The sequence below is a fragment of the Phascolarctos cinereus genome, unplaced genomic scaffold (genome assembly GCF_003287225.1).
Source record: "Phascolarctos cinereus isolate Bilbo 61053 unplaced genomic scaffold, phaCin_HiC Scaffold_1;HRSCAF=81, whole genome shotgun sequence".
In the NCBI taxonomy this organism is placed as follows: domain Eukaryota; kingdom Metazoa; phylum Chordata; class Mammalia; order Diprotodontia; family Phascolarctidae; genus Phascolarctos; species Phascolarctos cinereus.
Genome location: NW_027555514.1, coordinates 136,452,319 through 136,471,579, shown reverse-complemented (window position 1 = coordinate 136,471,579; position 19,261 = coordinate 136,452,319). Strand labels below are relative to the sequence as shown.

The 19,261-nt window shown below is 34.9% G+C and overlaps 1 protein-coding gene across 1 annotated transcript in view; it reads left to right on the top strand.

Moving 5' to 3' along the window:
• Positions 1–18,204, top strand: part of LRRN3 (leucine rich repeat neuronal 3) — a 75,282-nt gene extending 57,078 nt beyond the window's left edge. The window contains exon 2 of the mRNA XM_020984636.1: positions 15,179–18,204. Within this exon, the coding sequence (XP_020840295.1) occupies positions 15,537–17,663 (2,127 nt within the window). The 5' untranslated portion in view covers positions 15,179–15,536 and the 3' untranslated portion in view covers positions 17,664–18,204. The remainder of the gene's footprint in view (positions 1–15,178) is intronic.
• Positions 18,205–19,261: the final 1,057 nt, after the last annotated feature.

Below are 19,261 nucleotides of genomic sequence, written 5' to 3'. Positions count from 1 at the left end.
CTAATCTTAGTTGCATTGGCTTTGTGCAAAAACTTTTCAATTTAAATCAAAATTATCCATTTTGCTTTTCATAATGTTCTCTATCTCCTGTTTGGTCATGAATTCTTCTGTTCTCCATAGATCTGATAGGTAAACTATTCCTTGTTCTCCCAGTTTGCTTATGTATCAGCCTTTATATCTAAGTCATGAACCCATTTTGACTTTATTTTGGTATATGGTGTGAGATTTTCTATGCCTAGTTTCTGCCATACTCTTTTCCAGTTTTCCCAGCAGTTTTTTTCAAAGAGTGGGTTCTTATCCCAGAAGCTGGGGTCTTTGGGTTTATCAAATAATAGATTACTATAGTCATTGACTACTGTGTCTTGCATATTTAACCTATTCCACTGATCCACCTCTATTTCTTAGCCAGTACCAAGCAGTTTTGATGATTGCTGCTTTATAATACAATTTAAGATCTGGAATTGCTAGGCCACCTTCCCCTGCATTTCTTTTCATTAGTTCCTTTGATATTCTGGACCTTTTGTTTTCCAAATGAATCTTGTTATTATTTTTTCTAACTCTATAAAATAATTTTTGGTAGTTTGATTGGTATGGCACTGAATAAGTAAATTAGCTTAGGTAGGATTGTCATTTTTATTATATTAGCTCGGCCTACCCATGAGCAACTGATGTTTTTTCCAATTATTTAGATCTGATTTTATTTGTGTGAAAAGTGTTTTGTAATTGTGTTCATAGAGTTCCTGGGTTTGTTTTGGGTAGACTCCTAAATATTTTATAATGTCTACAGTAAGTTTAAATGGATTTCTCTTTCTATCTCTTGCTGTTGGGCTTTGTTGGTAATATATAGAAATGCTGATGATTTATGTGGGTTTATTTTATAGCCTGCAACTTTGCTAAAGTTGTTTATTATTTCAAGTAGTTTTTAATTTGATTCTCTAGGATTCTCTAAGTATATCATCATATCATCTGCAAAGAGTGATAGCTTTGTTTCTTCTTTGCCTATTCTAATGCCTTCAATTTCTTTTTCTTCTCTTATTGCTAAAGCTAAGGTTTCCAGTACAATATTGAATAACAGTGGTGATAATGGACATCCTTGTTTCACCCCGATCTTATTGGAAATGCTTCTAGCCTGTCCCCATTACATATAATGCTTGCTGAAGGTTTTAGATAGATGCTATTTATTATTTTAAGGAAGACTCCATTTATACTTTAGTGTTTTTAATAGGAATGGGTGTTGTATTTTATCAAAAGCTTTTTCTGCATCTATTGAGATGATCATGTGGTTTCTGTTGGTTTTGGTGTTGATATGCTCAATGATGCTGATAGTTTTCCTAATATTGAACCAACCCTGCATTCCTGGTATAAATCCTACCTGGTCATAGTGTATTATTCTTGTGATAAGTTGCTGTAATCTATTTGCTAATATTTTTTAAAATTTTTGCATCTATATTCATTAGAGAAATTGGTCTATAATTTTCTTTCTCTATTTTGACTCTTCCTGGTTTAGGTATCAGCACCATATTTGTATCATAAAAAGAATTTGGTAAGACTCCTTCTTCACCTATTTTCCCAAATACTATATAGTATTGGAATTAATTGTTCTTTAAATGTTTGATAGAATTGTAAATCCATCTGGCCCTGGAGATTTTTTCCTAGGGAGTTCATCAATGGCTTGTTCAATTTCTTTTTCTGAGATGGGGTTATTTAAGTATTTTACTTCCTCTTCTGTTAATCTGGGCAATTTATATTTTTGTAAATATGTATCCATTTCACTAAGATTGTCAAATTTGTTGGCATATAGTTGGGCAAAATAATTCCTAATTATTGTTTTAATTTCCTCTTCCTTGGTGGTTCACCTTTTCATTCCTGATACTAGTAATTTGGTTTTGTTTCTTTTTTTTTTAATTAAATTAACCAAAGGTTTTCTATTTTATTGGTTTTTTCATAAAACCAGCTCTTAGTTTTATTTATTAGTTCAATAGTTTTCTTAATTTCAATTTTATTAATTTTTCCTTTGGTTTTCAATATTTCTAATTTGGTGTTTAGTTGAGGATTTTTAATTTGTTCTTTTTCTAGTTTTTTTAGTTGTATGCCCAATTCATTAATCTCCTCTTTTCCTATTTTTTTCATGTAAGGATTTAGAGATATAAAACTTCCCCTAAGAACTGCTTTTGCTGCATCCCATAAGTTTTGGTATGTTGTCTCATTATTGTCATTCTCTTGAATGAAATTATTGATTGTTTCTATGATTTGTTGTTTGACCCAATCATTTTTTGGATTAGATTATTTAGTTTCCAATTATTTTTTAGTCTATCTTTCCATGGCCCTTTATTACATATAATTTTTATTGCATCATGATCTGAAAAGGATGCATTTAATATTTCTGCTTTTCTGCATTAGATTGTAACGTTTTTATTCCCTAATAAATGGCAATTCTTGTGTTTGTGCCATGTACCACTGAGAAAAAAATATATTCTTTCTATCCATTCAGTTTCTCCAGAGGTCTATCATACCTAACTTTCTAATATTTTTCACCTCCTTAATTCTTTCTTGTTTATTTTGTGGTTAGATTTATCTAGTTCATAGAGGGGGAGGTTGTGGTCCCTCATGAGTATAGTTTTGCTGTCTATTTCTTCCTGTAACTCCCTGAACTTCTCCTCTAAGAATTTGGATGCTATACCATTTGGTGCATATATGTTTAGTAATGATATTACTTCATTGTCTATGGTGCCTTTTAGCAGGATGTAGTTTCCTTCCTTATCTCTTTTAATGAGATCTATTTTTGCTTTTGCTTCATCTAAGATCAGGACTGCTACCCCTGCTTTTTTTTTTTTTCACTTCAGCTGAAGCATAATATATTTTACTCTAGCCTTTTACCTTCACACTATGTGTGTCACTTTGTTTCAAATGTGTTTCCTGTAAATAACATGTTGTAGGATTGTGGTTTTTAATCCATTCTGCTATCTGCTTCCATTTTATGGAAGAGTTCATCCCATTCACATTCACAGTTATGATTACTATCTGTGTCTTTCTCTCCTCCTTTTCCCTCCTCACTAGTGTTTTGCTTTTGATGACCACCTCCTTCATCTCACCTCCCCTCTATTAGCCCCCCCCTTTCTTCCCCTTTACTGCTTCTTCCCTCCCTTTTATCCCCCCTCCCTTTTCTTTTCCCTTTTCCCTCCTACTGCAAGTTAGATTTCTATACCTAACTGATTATCTTTTTCCCTTCTTGAGCCAAATCTGTTGAGAATAAGGTTCAAACAATGCTCATCTCCCTCCCTTCTTTCCCTCTGCTGTAATAGGTTTTTGGGCCTTTTCCTGTAAAGTACTTTACCCTTGTCTGCCTCCTCCTCCTTCTCTCAGTACATTTTCTTAGTTAGATCAGATTAATCCACTTACTTGGATCCATTTAACCCACTTGATTAGATTTTTTTTTATCATTACATCAAATTCAACTTATATCCGCCCCCTTTATGTACACCTCTTTGACATGGTGTAATAACAATACAGTTCTCAAGAGTTATAAGTCTCATCTTCCCTTGTAGGGATGTAAACAGTTTGCCCTTATTAATAACATGTTTTTTCTGTCCCTTTTACCTTTTTATGTCTCTCTTGAGTCTTGTATTTATAGATCAAATTTTCTGTTGAGCTCTGGTCTTTCTTTCAGGAAGGTTTGGAAATCCTCTATTTCTTTGAATATCTATGTCCTCCCCTGGAAAATTATGCTCATTTTCACCATTTCCTTGGTTGTAATCCAAGCTCCTTTGCCTTATGGGATATCATATTCCACACCCTAAAGTCTTTTAATGTAGACGCTACAAGGTCCTGTGTAATCCTGACTGTGGTTCCACGACATTTAAACTGTTTCTTTCTGGCTGCTTGCAGTATTTTCTCTTTGACCTGGTAATTTTTGAATTTGGCTATTTCCCTTGGCCTTTTCAATTTGTGATCTCTTTCAGAAGGTGATGGCTGGATTATTTCTATGGCTATTTTACCCTCTGGTTCTGAGGTATACCCCAAGGGCAGTTTTCCTTGATGATTTACTGAAAGATGCTTGATTTTCCAGGTCAGTTGTTTTACCAATGAAATATTTTACATTTTCATCTATTTTTTTCATTTTTTGTTTCTGTTTGACTCTTGCTCTCTCATAGAGTCATTAGCTTCCATTTGCCCAATTTTATTTTTCTAACAAATTATTTTCTTCTATTAGATTTTGTACCTCCTTCCCCATTTGGCCAATTGTATTTTTAAGGACTTGTTTTCTTCAGTGTACTTCTTTTTTCCACTTGGCCAATTCTGTTTTTTAAGGACTTGTTTTCTACAGTTAATTTTTTTCCTTCCTTTTCCAAGCTATTGACTCCCTCTTGCATACCTCTCCATTTTCCCCCCATTTTTTCTTCTATTTCTCTCATTTGACATTTAAAATCCTTCTTGAGCTCTTCTAAGAAGACTTTTTGGGCTTCAGACCAGTTCATATTCCCTTTTAAGGTTCCAGATGTGGGTTTGTTGACAATGTGTCCTCTTTAGAATTTCTGACTTGATCTTCACTGTTCTCATTGTATGAATCTATTGTATGTTTCTTTTTGCTCATGGTGTTTGCTTATTTCCTGGCCTTTAAAGAGATTGAGCTCTCCTGCTGGGGAACAGAGGGCACTGACCCAAGCTTCTTGTGTTGGGAGCCTAGGTCTTGGTCACTGGCTTTGTGTGCTGGGGCCTCTTAGGTTGGCAATTGGCCTTTAAAGAGATTGAGCTCTCCTGCTGGGGAACAGAGGGCACTGACCCAAGCTTCTTGTGTTGGGAGCCTAGGTCTTGGTCACTGGCTTTGTGTACTGGGGCCTCTGTAGGTTTCTGGCAGTTTACCTCATGTTGAGTTGGAATCAGCAAGGCTGGAACTTTCAGGAAATTCTAGGTTGCCTGCTTTTCCTTTCCTTTCATTTTCTTCAGCTCCCTTCAGATGAATGTTGCAGGATGTTGATCCACCTGGGGCCCCTTGGAGTGCTGCTTTCCTTAATTTTGCTAAGGCACTGGGAGACCTGGTTGCTGGAAAATGCTGAGGCACATGGTGGTTTTCCAAGCTAGTTTCCACTAGTTCCTTTGCTCTCACTGAGGCATTGAAGGGTCTAGGTGTTGGTGTTTGCCTTCTCTAGCACCTGGGTTTCAGGATCTCCTCCTAGTATGCTGAGGTGAGGCTTTCTGCTAGCTTGCTGGGATGTCTCTTGTTCTGTATTTCTCCCCTTCCACTAGGGCAAGAGGGGCCTTTCCTGTTAATTCTTCAAGTTACCTGGCCTATTGGACAGCTGCACCCCATCTTTCTTCTGGTTCAGCTGTTCCAGGGATTTTCCTGGAGTGATATATTCTGGGCTTTCAGAGGTTAATAAGGGAGGGTATGAGCAGCTTACTTCTTAATCCACCATCTTGGCTCCCAGAAACAAGAGATTGCTTTAGAAGTTCCTTCCATCCCTAACTCCATGATCCTATGAATCAGACACCTTCAAACTAAGAAGAGGGACAATTCAGTCTTCTTAAGTAATACTATAGGGCCTAGCAATTGAAAAGAACAAGCTCAATGGAAAATTAGTTATTGCTAATTTTTATCAGGGCAAGATTTTAAAGGGAAAAGAAGTAGTTTAATGAAAGTGCATACATTTTAAGAGTACACTACTGTTTATGTCACTCCTCTCACATCTCCCTATTTTTATTTTAAAAAGAAAATACAAAATCTTTCCATAATTTACCCCTTCCTCATAATTTCTTTCCCGGAGGGATGCCATTAGCAATAGCAACAGAAGCAGCAGCCACAATTTTGAAGTTCAGAAAGCTATGGATTGGCATCCTAAGTAAAATATTTGTGAACAAAATAAAAAGGAGAGAAAATGAGAGTTACATGAACAGATATAGTATGTCCTTTATCTAAAGATTTCCTAAGTTTGAAAATGTGTTAAAGGTCTAAATTCTCAGACTATGTGATCAATAAATGGGTATGTCCAAAACAAAAGGGGGAAAAAAAGAAAATTCCCTTTGATTCAAAATGGGGATTTAACTGAACATTTTTAATGATGACCAGAAATCAAATACATGACATAAAAAGTTCTACCTTATTTTGTTCTGAAATGTTCAGTGCTTCACAATGATGCACAAAAAGGCAGTAATTTAAAAAAATAAAGATATAAACAACTTTTTCCTCTTTTTTTCAATTAACATTGTGGTGAGGGCTGTTTTCTAGAAAAAGTTCTGAAATGATTGTGATGGCAGAAATTAAGAGACTGTTCTTCTATGAACAAATCTGAAAGGCAGCTTTGTAGAAGCAGCTGTGTTTTGAAAGTACTTCCACCTCTAAATTGGTCCTTGTACAGTGAACTCTTTTCCCTTTTGCCAGTAAGGCCCACTGCAGTGTAACTGCTACATTTCCACTTTCATCACTGTCTGACCACTGAAGTGGAAAAAGAAAGATTGCCAAAATCTGATGTATTTTTTTCTCTTTTTGTCTTTCTGAATCTGTTCTTAGATGTCGTGCCTCCAGTGACAAGAAACAATGTTGTGGGTATTCATATTCTGTAGGCAACATCAATCCCTAAATATGGTGATGCCCCTTGGTGAGTTGACCTGTTGTAGGAGTACAATTAAAAGAGACCAATTCAATGAAAACAGGCACTGGTTTTAAGAAAACTGGTGCTCTTATGGTCACAAAATCCAAAGCAGCCCAGGGCATATTAGTAAAAGCAATTAAGTGTGGTATGCGCTCTCTCTCTCTCTCTCTCTCTCTCTCTCTCTCTCTCTCTCTCTCTCTCTCTCTCTCTCACTCTCTCTCTCTCTCTCTCTCTCTCTCTCTCTCTCTGACACACACACACACACACACACATACACACACAACACACACACACACACACACACACACACAAGATTTAAGAGAACCTTAGTAATTTACCCAAAGACTTCAAATTCAGTAAGACTTGCATAAATAGATAACATCTAAAACATGTTACATTATCTGCTCAAGGCTAAATCAGTGAACAGTTACTTTTCTTGTTCCATTCCATTAGGCATTTTTTATTTCGTAATGGCAAAAGACAAAAAATCTCAGCCATCTATTTAAAAGATCAAAAAGAGAAAATCATATTTAATAGATCATGAAGAAAACTCATCATCTTATCTACTCTTCATATAAATGTAAATTATTTTCACTATATACTTTGTGGAACATTTCGCAATTTTTAAATATATTGTTCTGAATGAACAAGATGAATTCTGTTTTCCCTTTGTTCCTCTGAATTTCCTATTAGTGCATCTGGAATTTCTAAATCAAAAAGTATTCACTTTACTTGCCAAGCATTTCCAGAGTTTAGAATATAGCTTTTTTTCCCCCTAAGATGATTTCAATTACAGAAGGGATTTGAAGTAATACTTAAAATACAGCAGTTTTATAGGAATGCTTAATATTTTTGAAAAATTAAATGATCATTTATGTGACATTTACTTTTTTTAGTCTGATTTGTATGTCATTTACTCAGACCATTGAAAAGTATATTTAATAGCAATAAACAATTCACTAACATTGGCTTCCTGACCTTTCATTAAGTTACTTAATGAATTCATTCATTAATTAGATATTTCTTTTACTATGACATGAAAATACTAGGTGACTTTGAAAATAAGAGAAAAGGGGGGCAGCTAGGTGGTGGGGTGGATAGAGCACCAGGCCTGAAGTCAGGATGACCTGAGTTCAAATCCAACCTCAGACTAAACACTTGACACTAGCTGTGTGACCATGGGCAAGTCACTTAACCCCAATTGCCTACAAATTAAAAAAAAAAGAAAAAAAGAAAATAAGAGAAAAGGGTAACAGGATCTTCTAAAATAATGTATATAAGAACCACATCATTAAAAATTACTTGATTTAGACGACGTGACAACCTCATGACTTGACTTTATTTTCATTAAATTCTCATTTCCCTCCTCCTTTTTCTTGTCCTTTTAAAATTTTTTCATCTTGCCTGCCCTCATCATTTGTTTTCTCTTCCTTCCTTCCTTCATCCATCCCTCCATTTCTTCCTTAACTTTTTTCCTTCCTTCCTTCCTTTCCTTTTTGGAGGCAACTGGGGTTAAGTGATTTGCCCAGGGTATCTGAGTCTGGATTTGAACTCAGGACCTCAGGACCCCAATCTATTTTTTTAAAAATTTAAATGATTTTTTTATTCCATAGTACGTAAATTGTTTCTTCATTCATGGGGATGAAAATTAATCTTCAAAGGGAAAAAATAATCAATAGCTTGAGTTGATATAAGGAAATTCCAAGATGATCTTCCAAGAAAAAGTCACATTTTAACATCTACCTATTGTCTCATAACAATGGATGAATGTAATCCATCCCAAATTGGTTTCCTGGAATGGCATGGAAAACTCTTCTCAGATAGCTTTTCCTGCATTCTTGTTTTAACTATTAAGTATGAGGTCATAACTACTCACTCTGATACACAATTGTAATGATGAAAACTTTTCAGATAGCTTGGCATTCTTTCATCCAGGAGTTTTTAACATTTTTTTTGTGTCATGGATGCATTTGACAGTCTTTTAAAATGCATGGACCTCTTCTCAGAATAATGTTTTTAAATGCACAAAATATATAGGCTATGAAAGAAACCAAGGGTTAGTGAAAATAAAAATGTACTTTTCCCCATCCAAGTTAATGGATTCCTGAAATCTCTCCACAGATGTTTTGGAAAACATGCTATAAGCAAAAAGGATCTCCATGTAATAAAAATATTAATCTATGGATATTATTGGGTAATTAGCATATATTTGTCTCTAAGTGCTAGTAGGAATGGCCCTATGTGTCAAGGAACTTCCAAACTAAACAAAATGAAAAGACAAAAACACATTTGGTCAACCAGTCACAAAATGATAGACATTTCGATAGGACTAAACACACTATGTATGTTATGTTACTAGTGTGATATACACAGGCAAATTCTAATAAAGGTAAAATAACACCAAAGCACATTTAACTCATTTCAGGAATAGTTTTAAGTCTAATTTGCCATCCATAAATATTAGCTGATTGAATACAAATGTCTTCATATAATACCAAAGGAACTATAGAGTTAGAAGCAAGAACAGTTCTCTTTTTCATAGACCTTACAATATAGACTTACAAATCCAGTAGAGGAAATAAAGAATGACTTTGCCTTCTGACTATCTCTGATGTTGACTCCTTCCAAATATTCTATTAGTGAGAGAGATTCTTAATTTTTCCAGGGACCATGAAATAATCAATGTTACAATAAAGAATGCTAAATTTCAAACTAGCCTTCAATCATGCTTTCTATACTGGAGATTTCTTCCAAAAGACTACAGGGAAATTAATGTCATCAGTGTATCACTGGTTTAGAGACCTTTGTATTTACTTACCTGTAGACATTTTGCAATTCAGATTAGGTCAAAATGGGATAGCTATTGACATAACTATATAAATAGTATAATTAGAGATGATAATAAAAAGATATTATAAAACAAGCAAAGAAACAAATTAAGGGAAAAAGTTTTTACTAGACCTGAGAGATACAATAAACATATATAACAGACAACATTTGCCAAAGATATGCTAATAGGACTTAATACTTTGTTTTGTTTTGTTTCCATTTGTCTCCCTTGAAGGAGAACGAAGTAGTCTTTCTGCATGAGAAATTATGCTGACAGAATAACAAAACTGGAAGGAACCTTAGTGCTCTTTAATCCAATTCTGTCATTTTATGAGAGGTAGCATGGTGTAGTGGAAAGAGTAATGAGGTCTCTGAAAAACTGGAGACACTTGAGTCTGAATTCCAACTTGAGCATTGACTAGCTATGTGCCCATGGGCTACTCTTGTAACCAAAATGTAAAATAAGTATAATGTCTGTCATCAACTGCCTCATATGAGGTGTTGTGGGGATAAAATAATGTATGTTAAATGTTTTCTATAAATATTTCTTATATACATAAAAAGACCCTATTGTGGAAAGGAAATTAGAGATGATGTCAGAGCTCTTGGGTAAATTTTTTTCCTCTATTACAACTATATCTGGACCCTAGAATGAGACCCTTAACCTCTATAGGCTGTAGGTTCCTCTTCTATAAAATGAGGGAGTTGGATTACATGACCTTTGTGGTTCATTCCATCTCTAAGTCTGTGATTCTATGGCCTTGTGTCTGCTATTGTTTTCACAATTAAGGAATTCAAGCAAAGAGAACGAAAGTTATACCTTCAAGGTCACAAACTTGGCAGATATGACTTGAACCCAGGTCTTCTGATTACAAGTCTAGAACTCTCACCTACACCAAAATTAATCACTGATTAGTCTTACAACAGCATGATGAAGATAAAACTTTCAGAGACATAATTTCTTTTCTCTTTCAGAGACATAATTTCTTTTCTCTAATGCTAATTCTTTTTTTCTTCAAATCAAGTATTCTTTTTCTTAACTGATGAATTAGAATCTATTTCAGCTTTATTTTCTCTTATTAACCCAAACCATTCACATAAAATGCATTTTCTGAGTCAATGATAAATAAATATTTAATAAGCACCTTCTATGTGCCAGACATTATGCTGTTAGAGGTGTTTCCTTATTTTTTTCCTCACTAGGTTAATTTCGACTTTAGCAATTTAATGCAAATCTATACATTCTGTATATATAGTTAGTGTACATAAATTGGAGAAAGTTGAGAATAAAATAGTTTATGTCATTGCCACTGTGATGGGAAATATTTTTTAAACTAAATGAGTTCTTTAAGGTGCATACTAATAAGATGGAAATATAAATGATTTTAAACAAGCATAAAGGAAATACTTGAAACTTTTAATAAGTGTATCAGGAATAATCATGCACAAGATTCAAAGTCAAATCAAGTAGATAATAAAAGTGGCCAAGGAACCTCAACAGTTTTTGCTTCCTGACTTCAGCAATTGTAATTCAATATTACATTTATTACAAGTCTGAAACAGTAGTTACATGGAACTCATTAGTTACTGTTATAGATAAATCCTTAGTGACAACAAACAAAGGAAAATGGGAAGAACTAATGCTATTTCTGCCTATATTGTTGTTTTGTTGATTAGTCATGTCTGACTCTTCTTGATGCCATTTGTGGTTTTCTTGGCAAAGATTTTGGAGTGGTTTGCCATTTCCTTCTCCAACTCATTTTACAGATGAGACAACTGAGGCAAACAGGGTTAAGTGGCATTCTCAGGGTCACACAGCTAGTGTGACCAGATTTGAACTCAGGTCTTCCTGACTCCAGGACTGACACTCTATCCACTGTACCACCTAGCTGCCCAATAACAAACAACAATGCTAGTTCAGTCTACATAGGATTTAAATCTTTGCAGAAGTGTAGTATGACATAGTGGAAAGAAAGTCAATCTCAGCCAGGAATACCAAAGTTCAAGTCTTGCCTCTCTGTGACAAGTCACTTAACCTCAGGTTATCCTCTAAGATAGCTGCTAATCAGCAGAAAAGGGGTTAGTCTTCTGGGAGAAGTACTATGCCAATAAAATCACAAGTCCAGTTGAAATATAAAACTAATAATTGATGTCAGAGAAAGAATTAAACCTATGCCTGACTTCCTGACCTAGGCCTATCTTCAATTTAACTAATGTCATCACTGTTTGGGCTATTTCTTCCCCAATGGAACCCTCACCTTTGCCCCTAAGTCCCTTGGCTACCATAGGTCAGTTTTCAATTTCTGTTATGGGGCCAAACCCTACACATCCCACTTTCTGATAGCTTCAAGCCATGCCACAGCACAAATACTCATTCCTACCCTCCAACTCCTCTTTTATATTTGAGATATATTTAAAGGAATAAATTCCCCTTTATGCATTCTTTTATCCCATAAGAATGGAAGCTCTTTGAGGGCAGGGACTTTCTTGCTTGCTTTTATTTTGTTGTACCAGCACTTAGCATAGTCCCTGGCACACAATAAGAGCTCAATGAAAAGTCCTATGTATTTATCTACCTATTTTTAGAGACAATGACATAGGTTTAAGATGATTCTTTGAAGATACAAAATAATTTTTTGCCTATCCATGGTAATCACATTTTGAACTATATTTATCAATATTAATAAAGCACTTATGCAGTCTTACATCATCACAATGTTTTCAGGAGTCTAGCAGAAAGAATAGACAAATGCACAAATGTGATGACAGTTACTATTACATGATGTTTGTGCCTTAGGGATGGTGTGACCCAAAAATTATGTGAGGTATGGGAAAAAAAGGAGAAATGGATGGAATGTAGGTTTGGGAAGGATTTCAGAGACCAGGTAGGATTTTAGTTGTACTTTAACATATAGGCAGATAAAGAAGGGGAGTGTGGAAATTCCAGGCATGGGGAGCAATATGAACAAAGACATGTATTGGGACAGAGTAGAATTATGTCTCAGGCATGGAATAAAATGAAGTAAGACCTCAAAAGGAAAGGTCAGGTGCCAGAATAACACGGGGTAATCTGAATGCCAAGTAAAGGAATTTGGGCCTAATTGGTAGACAAGGGAAGGCTGTGAAGATTTTTAAGTGGAGAAGTGATCAAATCGAATTTATGCACAAAAGGTATCAATATGGCAATGCTATGCAGGGTGGTTTATAGGGCTGAGGGAGAAAGTGAAAACAAGAAGACAAGTTAGGAGGCAAGGTTAGGAGAATAATAATAAGGTTGTGAACTATAATGATGGCAGGGGAATAATGAAGAGAGTGGTTACAAATGAGTTTTTTGCAAAGGTGGAATTGATAGGACTTAATAATGGATTTGCATAAGAGAGATTGAGGGAAAAAAATAAAAAAAGTACCACAAAGTTATAAACATAGGTCACAGAATGAATAATGGAGCTACAGAGAAATTGTGAGCTCAGAAGGAATGGGCCTAGGGCACAGAGGTCATGAGATGTTTTGAATTTGAGGTAGCAGTGGACTATTAAGCATTGTCATGGAGATAGCTGGAGATTGACTCTGAAGTTCAGAAGAGCAGTCAGGATGTATTGTATTAAATTTAATTAAAGTGGGAACCATGTGCATAAAGGTATAACTTCAATACTTGGCAAGAGACAAGATGGTCAGTAGCATGTGATATAGTGGCTAGAGAGCTAAATTTGGAATTAGGAAGACCTTACTTCAATCTTGACTCAGATTCTTACTAGTCAAGTGCGCTTGGACAAGTCACTTATTATGACTACCTCAGTTTCTTCATCTATAAAATAGAGATAATAATAGTAGCAGGTGATTGTGATGATCCAATGAGACAATAGATGTAAAAAAAAAGGCTTTGCAAACAGAAAACTGCCATGTAAAATTTCAGTGTAATTATCCAAAATACTACATAATAAAAATCTTATAGAAGTAGATCTGTGGAAAGAACAATAGAAAAGCCAATTGAAGATCAATATTCCTTATTCCCTGAACAAATATGCCTCTGAACAACTCCAACATCCCTTAAGGGAATGGTGTCAGAGTTTGGCAAGCAGAGTTGAAACACGATAGGATTATTTAATTGTAGCCAGTAAATTAGCATGTATTAACTTTTACTATGTGCCAGGCACTGTGCTTTGTGCTTTCTATTGAAAGAATTATTTACTTTGATTCCTTTAGCATAGAAATCAACCAGTCCAGCATTTGTTAAGAATCTAGTATGTGCACTTAGCTAGACACTGATTACAAAGACAAAATAATCCCTACTCTCAAGGAGTGAAGATATATAAAATATATATACAAAGTAAACATAAGGTTATTTCATTGGGAAGGAAGCACTATTAGCTGGGGAGTCAAGATAGGTCTTTTGTAAGTGATGGTACTTGAGTCAAACTATTGATTCTAAGTCTTGGAGTTAAGAAAGGGAGTATCACAGTTATGGAGGACAGCAGAGGCACAGTGACCTGAGATGTGAAGTCTATGTGCAATAAAAAAACAAGAATGTCAGTTTCTCTGAAAGGGATACATAAAACATGTACATAATAAAAATAGGAAGCATTTTTTTTCTTTCATGGCTATGTTCTTAAAGGATAAAAGCATATTTATTGGAGGGAGTCTTAAAGAGCACATGCAACGATAAAAAAAATCAGTACTAGGAATTTTAGAATACTTGCTATCTTTGAACTCCTGAAGTTAAATATGTGTAACCTTGTGTTTATTCATTTAACAAACATTTATTCAATGCTTTGAGCATGTGTATCTCTCATATAGATAGATAGCTAGATAGAGATGTGTGTACCGCATAAATATATATGCAAAAATATGTGTATGTACACTTGTCTACACACACACACACACACACACACACACACACAACACACACACATATATATATATATATATATAGGCTTGGACTTCTGATTTTATCTGGGCAGAGAACTCTGGTATGTAAATTCACTCTATCAGTAGAGAAATATTTGTAATTTATAATCGCAGAGATTTGCTTGAGTTAGTGAGAGTTGAAATGAGTTGCCCATGGTCACACAGGTAGTATGAGGAGTATATGTCAGTGCCAAGACTTGAACCCATGTCTTCCAGACTTCTAGACTGATCCTTTATCCATTACGGCACTGTGTCTCTCCAGTAATAAATACATGCTATACGCAAAAAACTCCTGACCTTATGAGATAACTCGTCAGAATGGTAGAAGAATAAATTAGTTTTTTCTTTATATTGCCTACCTTCCAGAAGTAGTGGTTGGGTCCAGTAACAAACATCAGATGAATATCTCCTATTTCTATATTCAATTATAAATTATTTAAAGTTTATTCTTGTTTTCTACCACAATAAACGACCTTGCAAGGTAGGCAGTGTGAGTATTATTATTATGTCTATAAATGAGGAAACTGAGGTTCAGAGAAGTGAATGACTTGTCCATAGTACTTGAGGCAGTAATTGTTAATGCTAAGATCCCAAGTCATCTGCTGACATCAAGTCTAAGACTTCCTGTTCCACCATTTTGCCCCTAGAAAACAGAATAGAAAAGTCCAGTAAAAGCAGTAGAAACCAAGAAGTATATGAGTTGTAAAGGGGAAGAGATTATGTCAAGAGCTACAAAACATCAATACCAAGCTTGGGGAAAACAATCATTTAAAAAATGAGCTTTTCAATGGTGCCTAAATTAATTAAAAGTCTGCTATGCCTTTTTATACTAATTGTTTCCTTTGCTTAAATTGTAGGTCATGCTGCCATTGTTGCAGACACTAATCAAGCATGGGATATGAAATTATTACTCCTAAATAAATGAATTGCTTAATCTCCAATGACCATCTATACATATTCCATCTTCACAAAGTTTATCAATTTTGTCTCATCAAGGCAATAGTGACCTTCTGTTCTCCAATATGCATGGGATTTTTGGACAATGCATTTGCAGATTTGACACTCTTTTCCAGGAAGACAAACGTTATATTTCTTTGGTATTTATCATTTGACAAATGCAAGCATTTTTGTTATCAATCAGATCTTACTGAACTTAACAGCAGCCGCTGTGGAATGTTTAAAAGTCCATTGTATTTCTGAAGACTGAGAGCTAAGATGAAGGACATGCCACTCAAAATTCAGGTGCTACTTGGCCTAGCTCTCACTGCATTGGTACAAGCTATAGATAAAAAAGTGGATTGTCCACCATCATGTACATGTGAAATAAGACCTTGGTTTACACCAAGATCCATTTATATGGAGGCTCTTACGGTGGATTGTAATGATTTAGGTCTTTTTAATTTCCCGGACAGATTGCCTGATGACACACAGATCCTACTGCTGCAGACCAACAATATTGCAAAAATTGAAAACTCAGTAGACTTTCCAGTGAACCTTACTGGCCTGGACTTATCACAAAACAACTTATCCTCAGTCACCAATATTAATGTAAGAAAGATGCCTCAGCTTCTTTCCATCTATCTGGAGGAAAATAAACTTACTGAGCTGCCGGAAAAATGCCTGTCCAGGCTGAACAATTTACAAGAACTCTATATTAATCATAACTTCCTTTCTACCATTTCACCAGGAGCCTTTATTGGTCTACATAATCTTCTCCGACTTCATCTCAATTCAAATAGATTGCAGATGATCAACAGTAAGTGGTTTGAAGCTATTCCAAATCTAGAGATTCTCATGATAGGAGAAAATCCAATCATCAGAATCAAAGATATGAACTTTAAGCCACTTATCAATCTGCGCAGTCTGGTTATAGCTAGCATAAATCTCACTGAAATACCAGATAATGCATTGGTTGGCCTGGACAATTTAGAAAGCATCTCATTTTACGATAACAGATTTGTGAAAGTGCCCCACGAGGCTCTTCAAAAGGTAATCAACCTCAAATTTTTGGATCTAAATAAGAATCCTATTAATAGAATACGAAGAGGAGATTTCAGCAACATGTTACATCTAAAAGAGTTGGGGATAAATAATATGCCTGAATTGATTTCTATAGATAGCCTTGCTATTGATAATTTACCAGATCTAAGAAAAATAGAAGCTACTAACAACCCTAGATTATCATACATACATCCAAATGCATTCTACAGACTTCCCAAACTTGAATCACTCATGCTCAACAGTAATGCCCTCAGTGCCCTGTACCATGGAACCATTGAGTCCCTGCCTAACCTCAAAGAAATCAGCATACACAGCAATCCCATCAGATGTGACTGTGTTATCCGCTGGATCAATATGAATAAAACCAACATTCGATTGATGGAGCCTGATTCACTACTTTGTGTGGACCCTCCTGAATTTCAGGGTCAGAATGTTCGACAAGTACATTTCAGGGAAATGATGGAAATTTGTCTCCCTCTGATTGCCCCAGAAAGTTTTCCTTCTAATCTAGATTTAGAAGCTGGGAGCTATGTCTCATTACACTGTAGAGCTACAGCAGAGCCAGAGCCTGAAATCTACTGGATCACACCATCAGGCCACAAGCTCTTGCCTAATACTTTTTCTGACAAATTTTATGTCCATTCTGAAGGTACATTAGACATAAGTGACATAACTCCAAAGGAAGGTGGTTTATACACTTGCATAGCAACTAACCTGGTTGGTGCTGACTTAAAGTCAATTATGATCAAAGTTGATGGTTCTTTCCCCCAGGATAGTAATGGCTCTTTGAATATTAAGATAAAAGATGTTCAGTCTAATTCAGTTCTGGTATCTTGGAAAGCAAATTCAAAAATTCTTAAATCTAGTGTTAAATGGACTGCTTTTGTTAAAACTGAAAATTCTCATGCTGCCCAAAGTGCTCGAATACCATCTGATATCAAGGTATATAATCTCACACATCTGAATCCGTCAACTGAATATAAAATTTGTATTGATATCCCCACTATCTACCAGCAAAATAAAAAACAATGTATTAATGTCACCACAAAAGGACTGGATCTTGACCTAAAAGGTTATGAAAAGAATAATATAACAGCATTCATTGCCTGCCTAGGAGGTCTTCTGGGGGTAATCAGTGTGATATGTCTTTTCAGCTGCATCTCTCAGGAGATGAACTGTGATGCTGGACACAGCTATGTACGGAATTACCTACAGAAGCCAACACTTGCATTGAGTGAGCTTTATCCTCCTCTAATCAGCCTTTGGGATGCAAGAAAAGAGAAGAGCACAGCACTTGAAGTAAAAGCAACTGTTATAGGTGTGCCAACAAATATGTCTTAAGAATGGTGGTTAAAAAATAAAAACTTACTTTCTTTGAAGAAAAGCACAAGACTATAGTTGTGCTAAATAAAAGGGACAAAAATATTATTCTTTAGAAAGAAGTCTAGACTTCATCAGTGCTGCTTCTGACAATGGAAACATGTATGAGTTCAGCATTAAAAGAAAGTATTTTAATTAACTGGCTTCAAAGGGTACTGTGTCAACCAAATAAAACAACTTCATTTTCTAGAACTTTCATTTGACTTTTCTGTCTGGAATACAGCTCAAGTGAACAAGAACATTTTCTGTATTTTTTTTAAGTATGTAAGAGTAGTTGAACTGAGCAATACCTCCTCCTGTGTTGCGTTACACATATTAGCCACGAGTTTTTGCAGTGACCAGATAAACTTGAATTGGCACGTGGTATAGCAAAATGGACAAATTATGTAGAGTAGACACAGTGAGTATGTGAAACTTTTTTATGAGGAAAAATACATTTTGGATTAAAATCAATTGCTTTTGTCTTGTTTTGTTTCTAAATAAAAACAATTTCTGAGAGATACTATCTGACAAAAATAATCATTTTAACGGCGGATTAAAAAAACAACAACCCACATTCCATTGCATTGGGTAAAAACTTTTAATGGGCTATTTAATTACACCTCACACACAGAAATATATTTTGTAAGTCATTTTAAACTTCTAAGATATTAAAAAATAGCAACACAGTGTTTTATACTTTGAATATAGGAAAAAATTTCCATGAGGAATTTATGCATTTAGAGTGCTGTCTCAGAGTGCTTTTTCTTTATCCCTTTCCCCTAACAGTAGCTTGAAGACTAGATTTAATTACTGGGCTCAGAGAGTGATTCTGATTCAACACCTGAATTAAAGAAAATATTTAATCTTTAGTTGCACCTGAATTTTAGGGGTTTTGCTTTATAGGAAATTCTGCCAAATTTTAACAAGATATTTTCCAAAGATTCTTTTTCTAAAAAATATTTTCCCCATACTATTGTGATCCTAACCACATGATATGGTTAAATCTCATAAGAACGCGCAATTAGTTTAGTTATTTGATATGTTTTCAAATATAACATGAAGGAATAATTCCCAATTCTCTGTTAAAAAAAAACCAAGGCTATATTTAAAAACATAGCTGATAGGTAGTAGACATTTCTTATTCCAAAATATAATCATTCCTGAAAGAAAAGCAAATTGAATAAAACTATTCCTATGTCCAAAATTTAAATAATTTGTGCAAAAAACTTAAAGCAATACCAAAAAGCCTAATTTAGATTAAAGTAGTTATTAATGCCACCTAAGTATTTCTGTGATTAGAGTAATATGGAAAAGGTGTGATGAGGGGACTTTGATAGCTGTTAAATAAAATTTTAAAATCTGAGTAATTATTGATCATTTCAAATGCAACATTTATAATTTAGCTTTAAGAAAAAATAGCTTCTTTTAGGCTTTTTTATGTATCAAAAATATGTACACTTTCCCCATATGGCTAACGTGGACTAGAATGATGAAAAAAAATTCTGATATAATAAAATACAAGTGGTATGGACAAAGAGATTATCTGTGCAAAGTTGTAACTCTTCTGTGTTAATTAT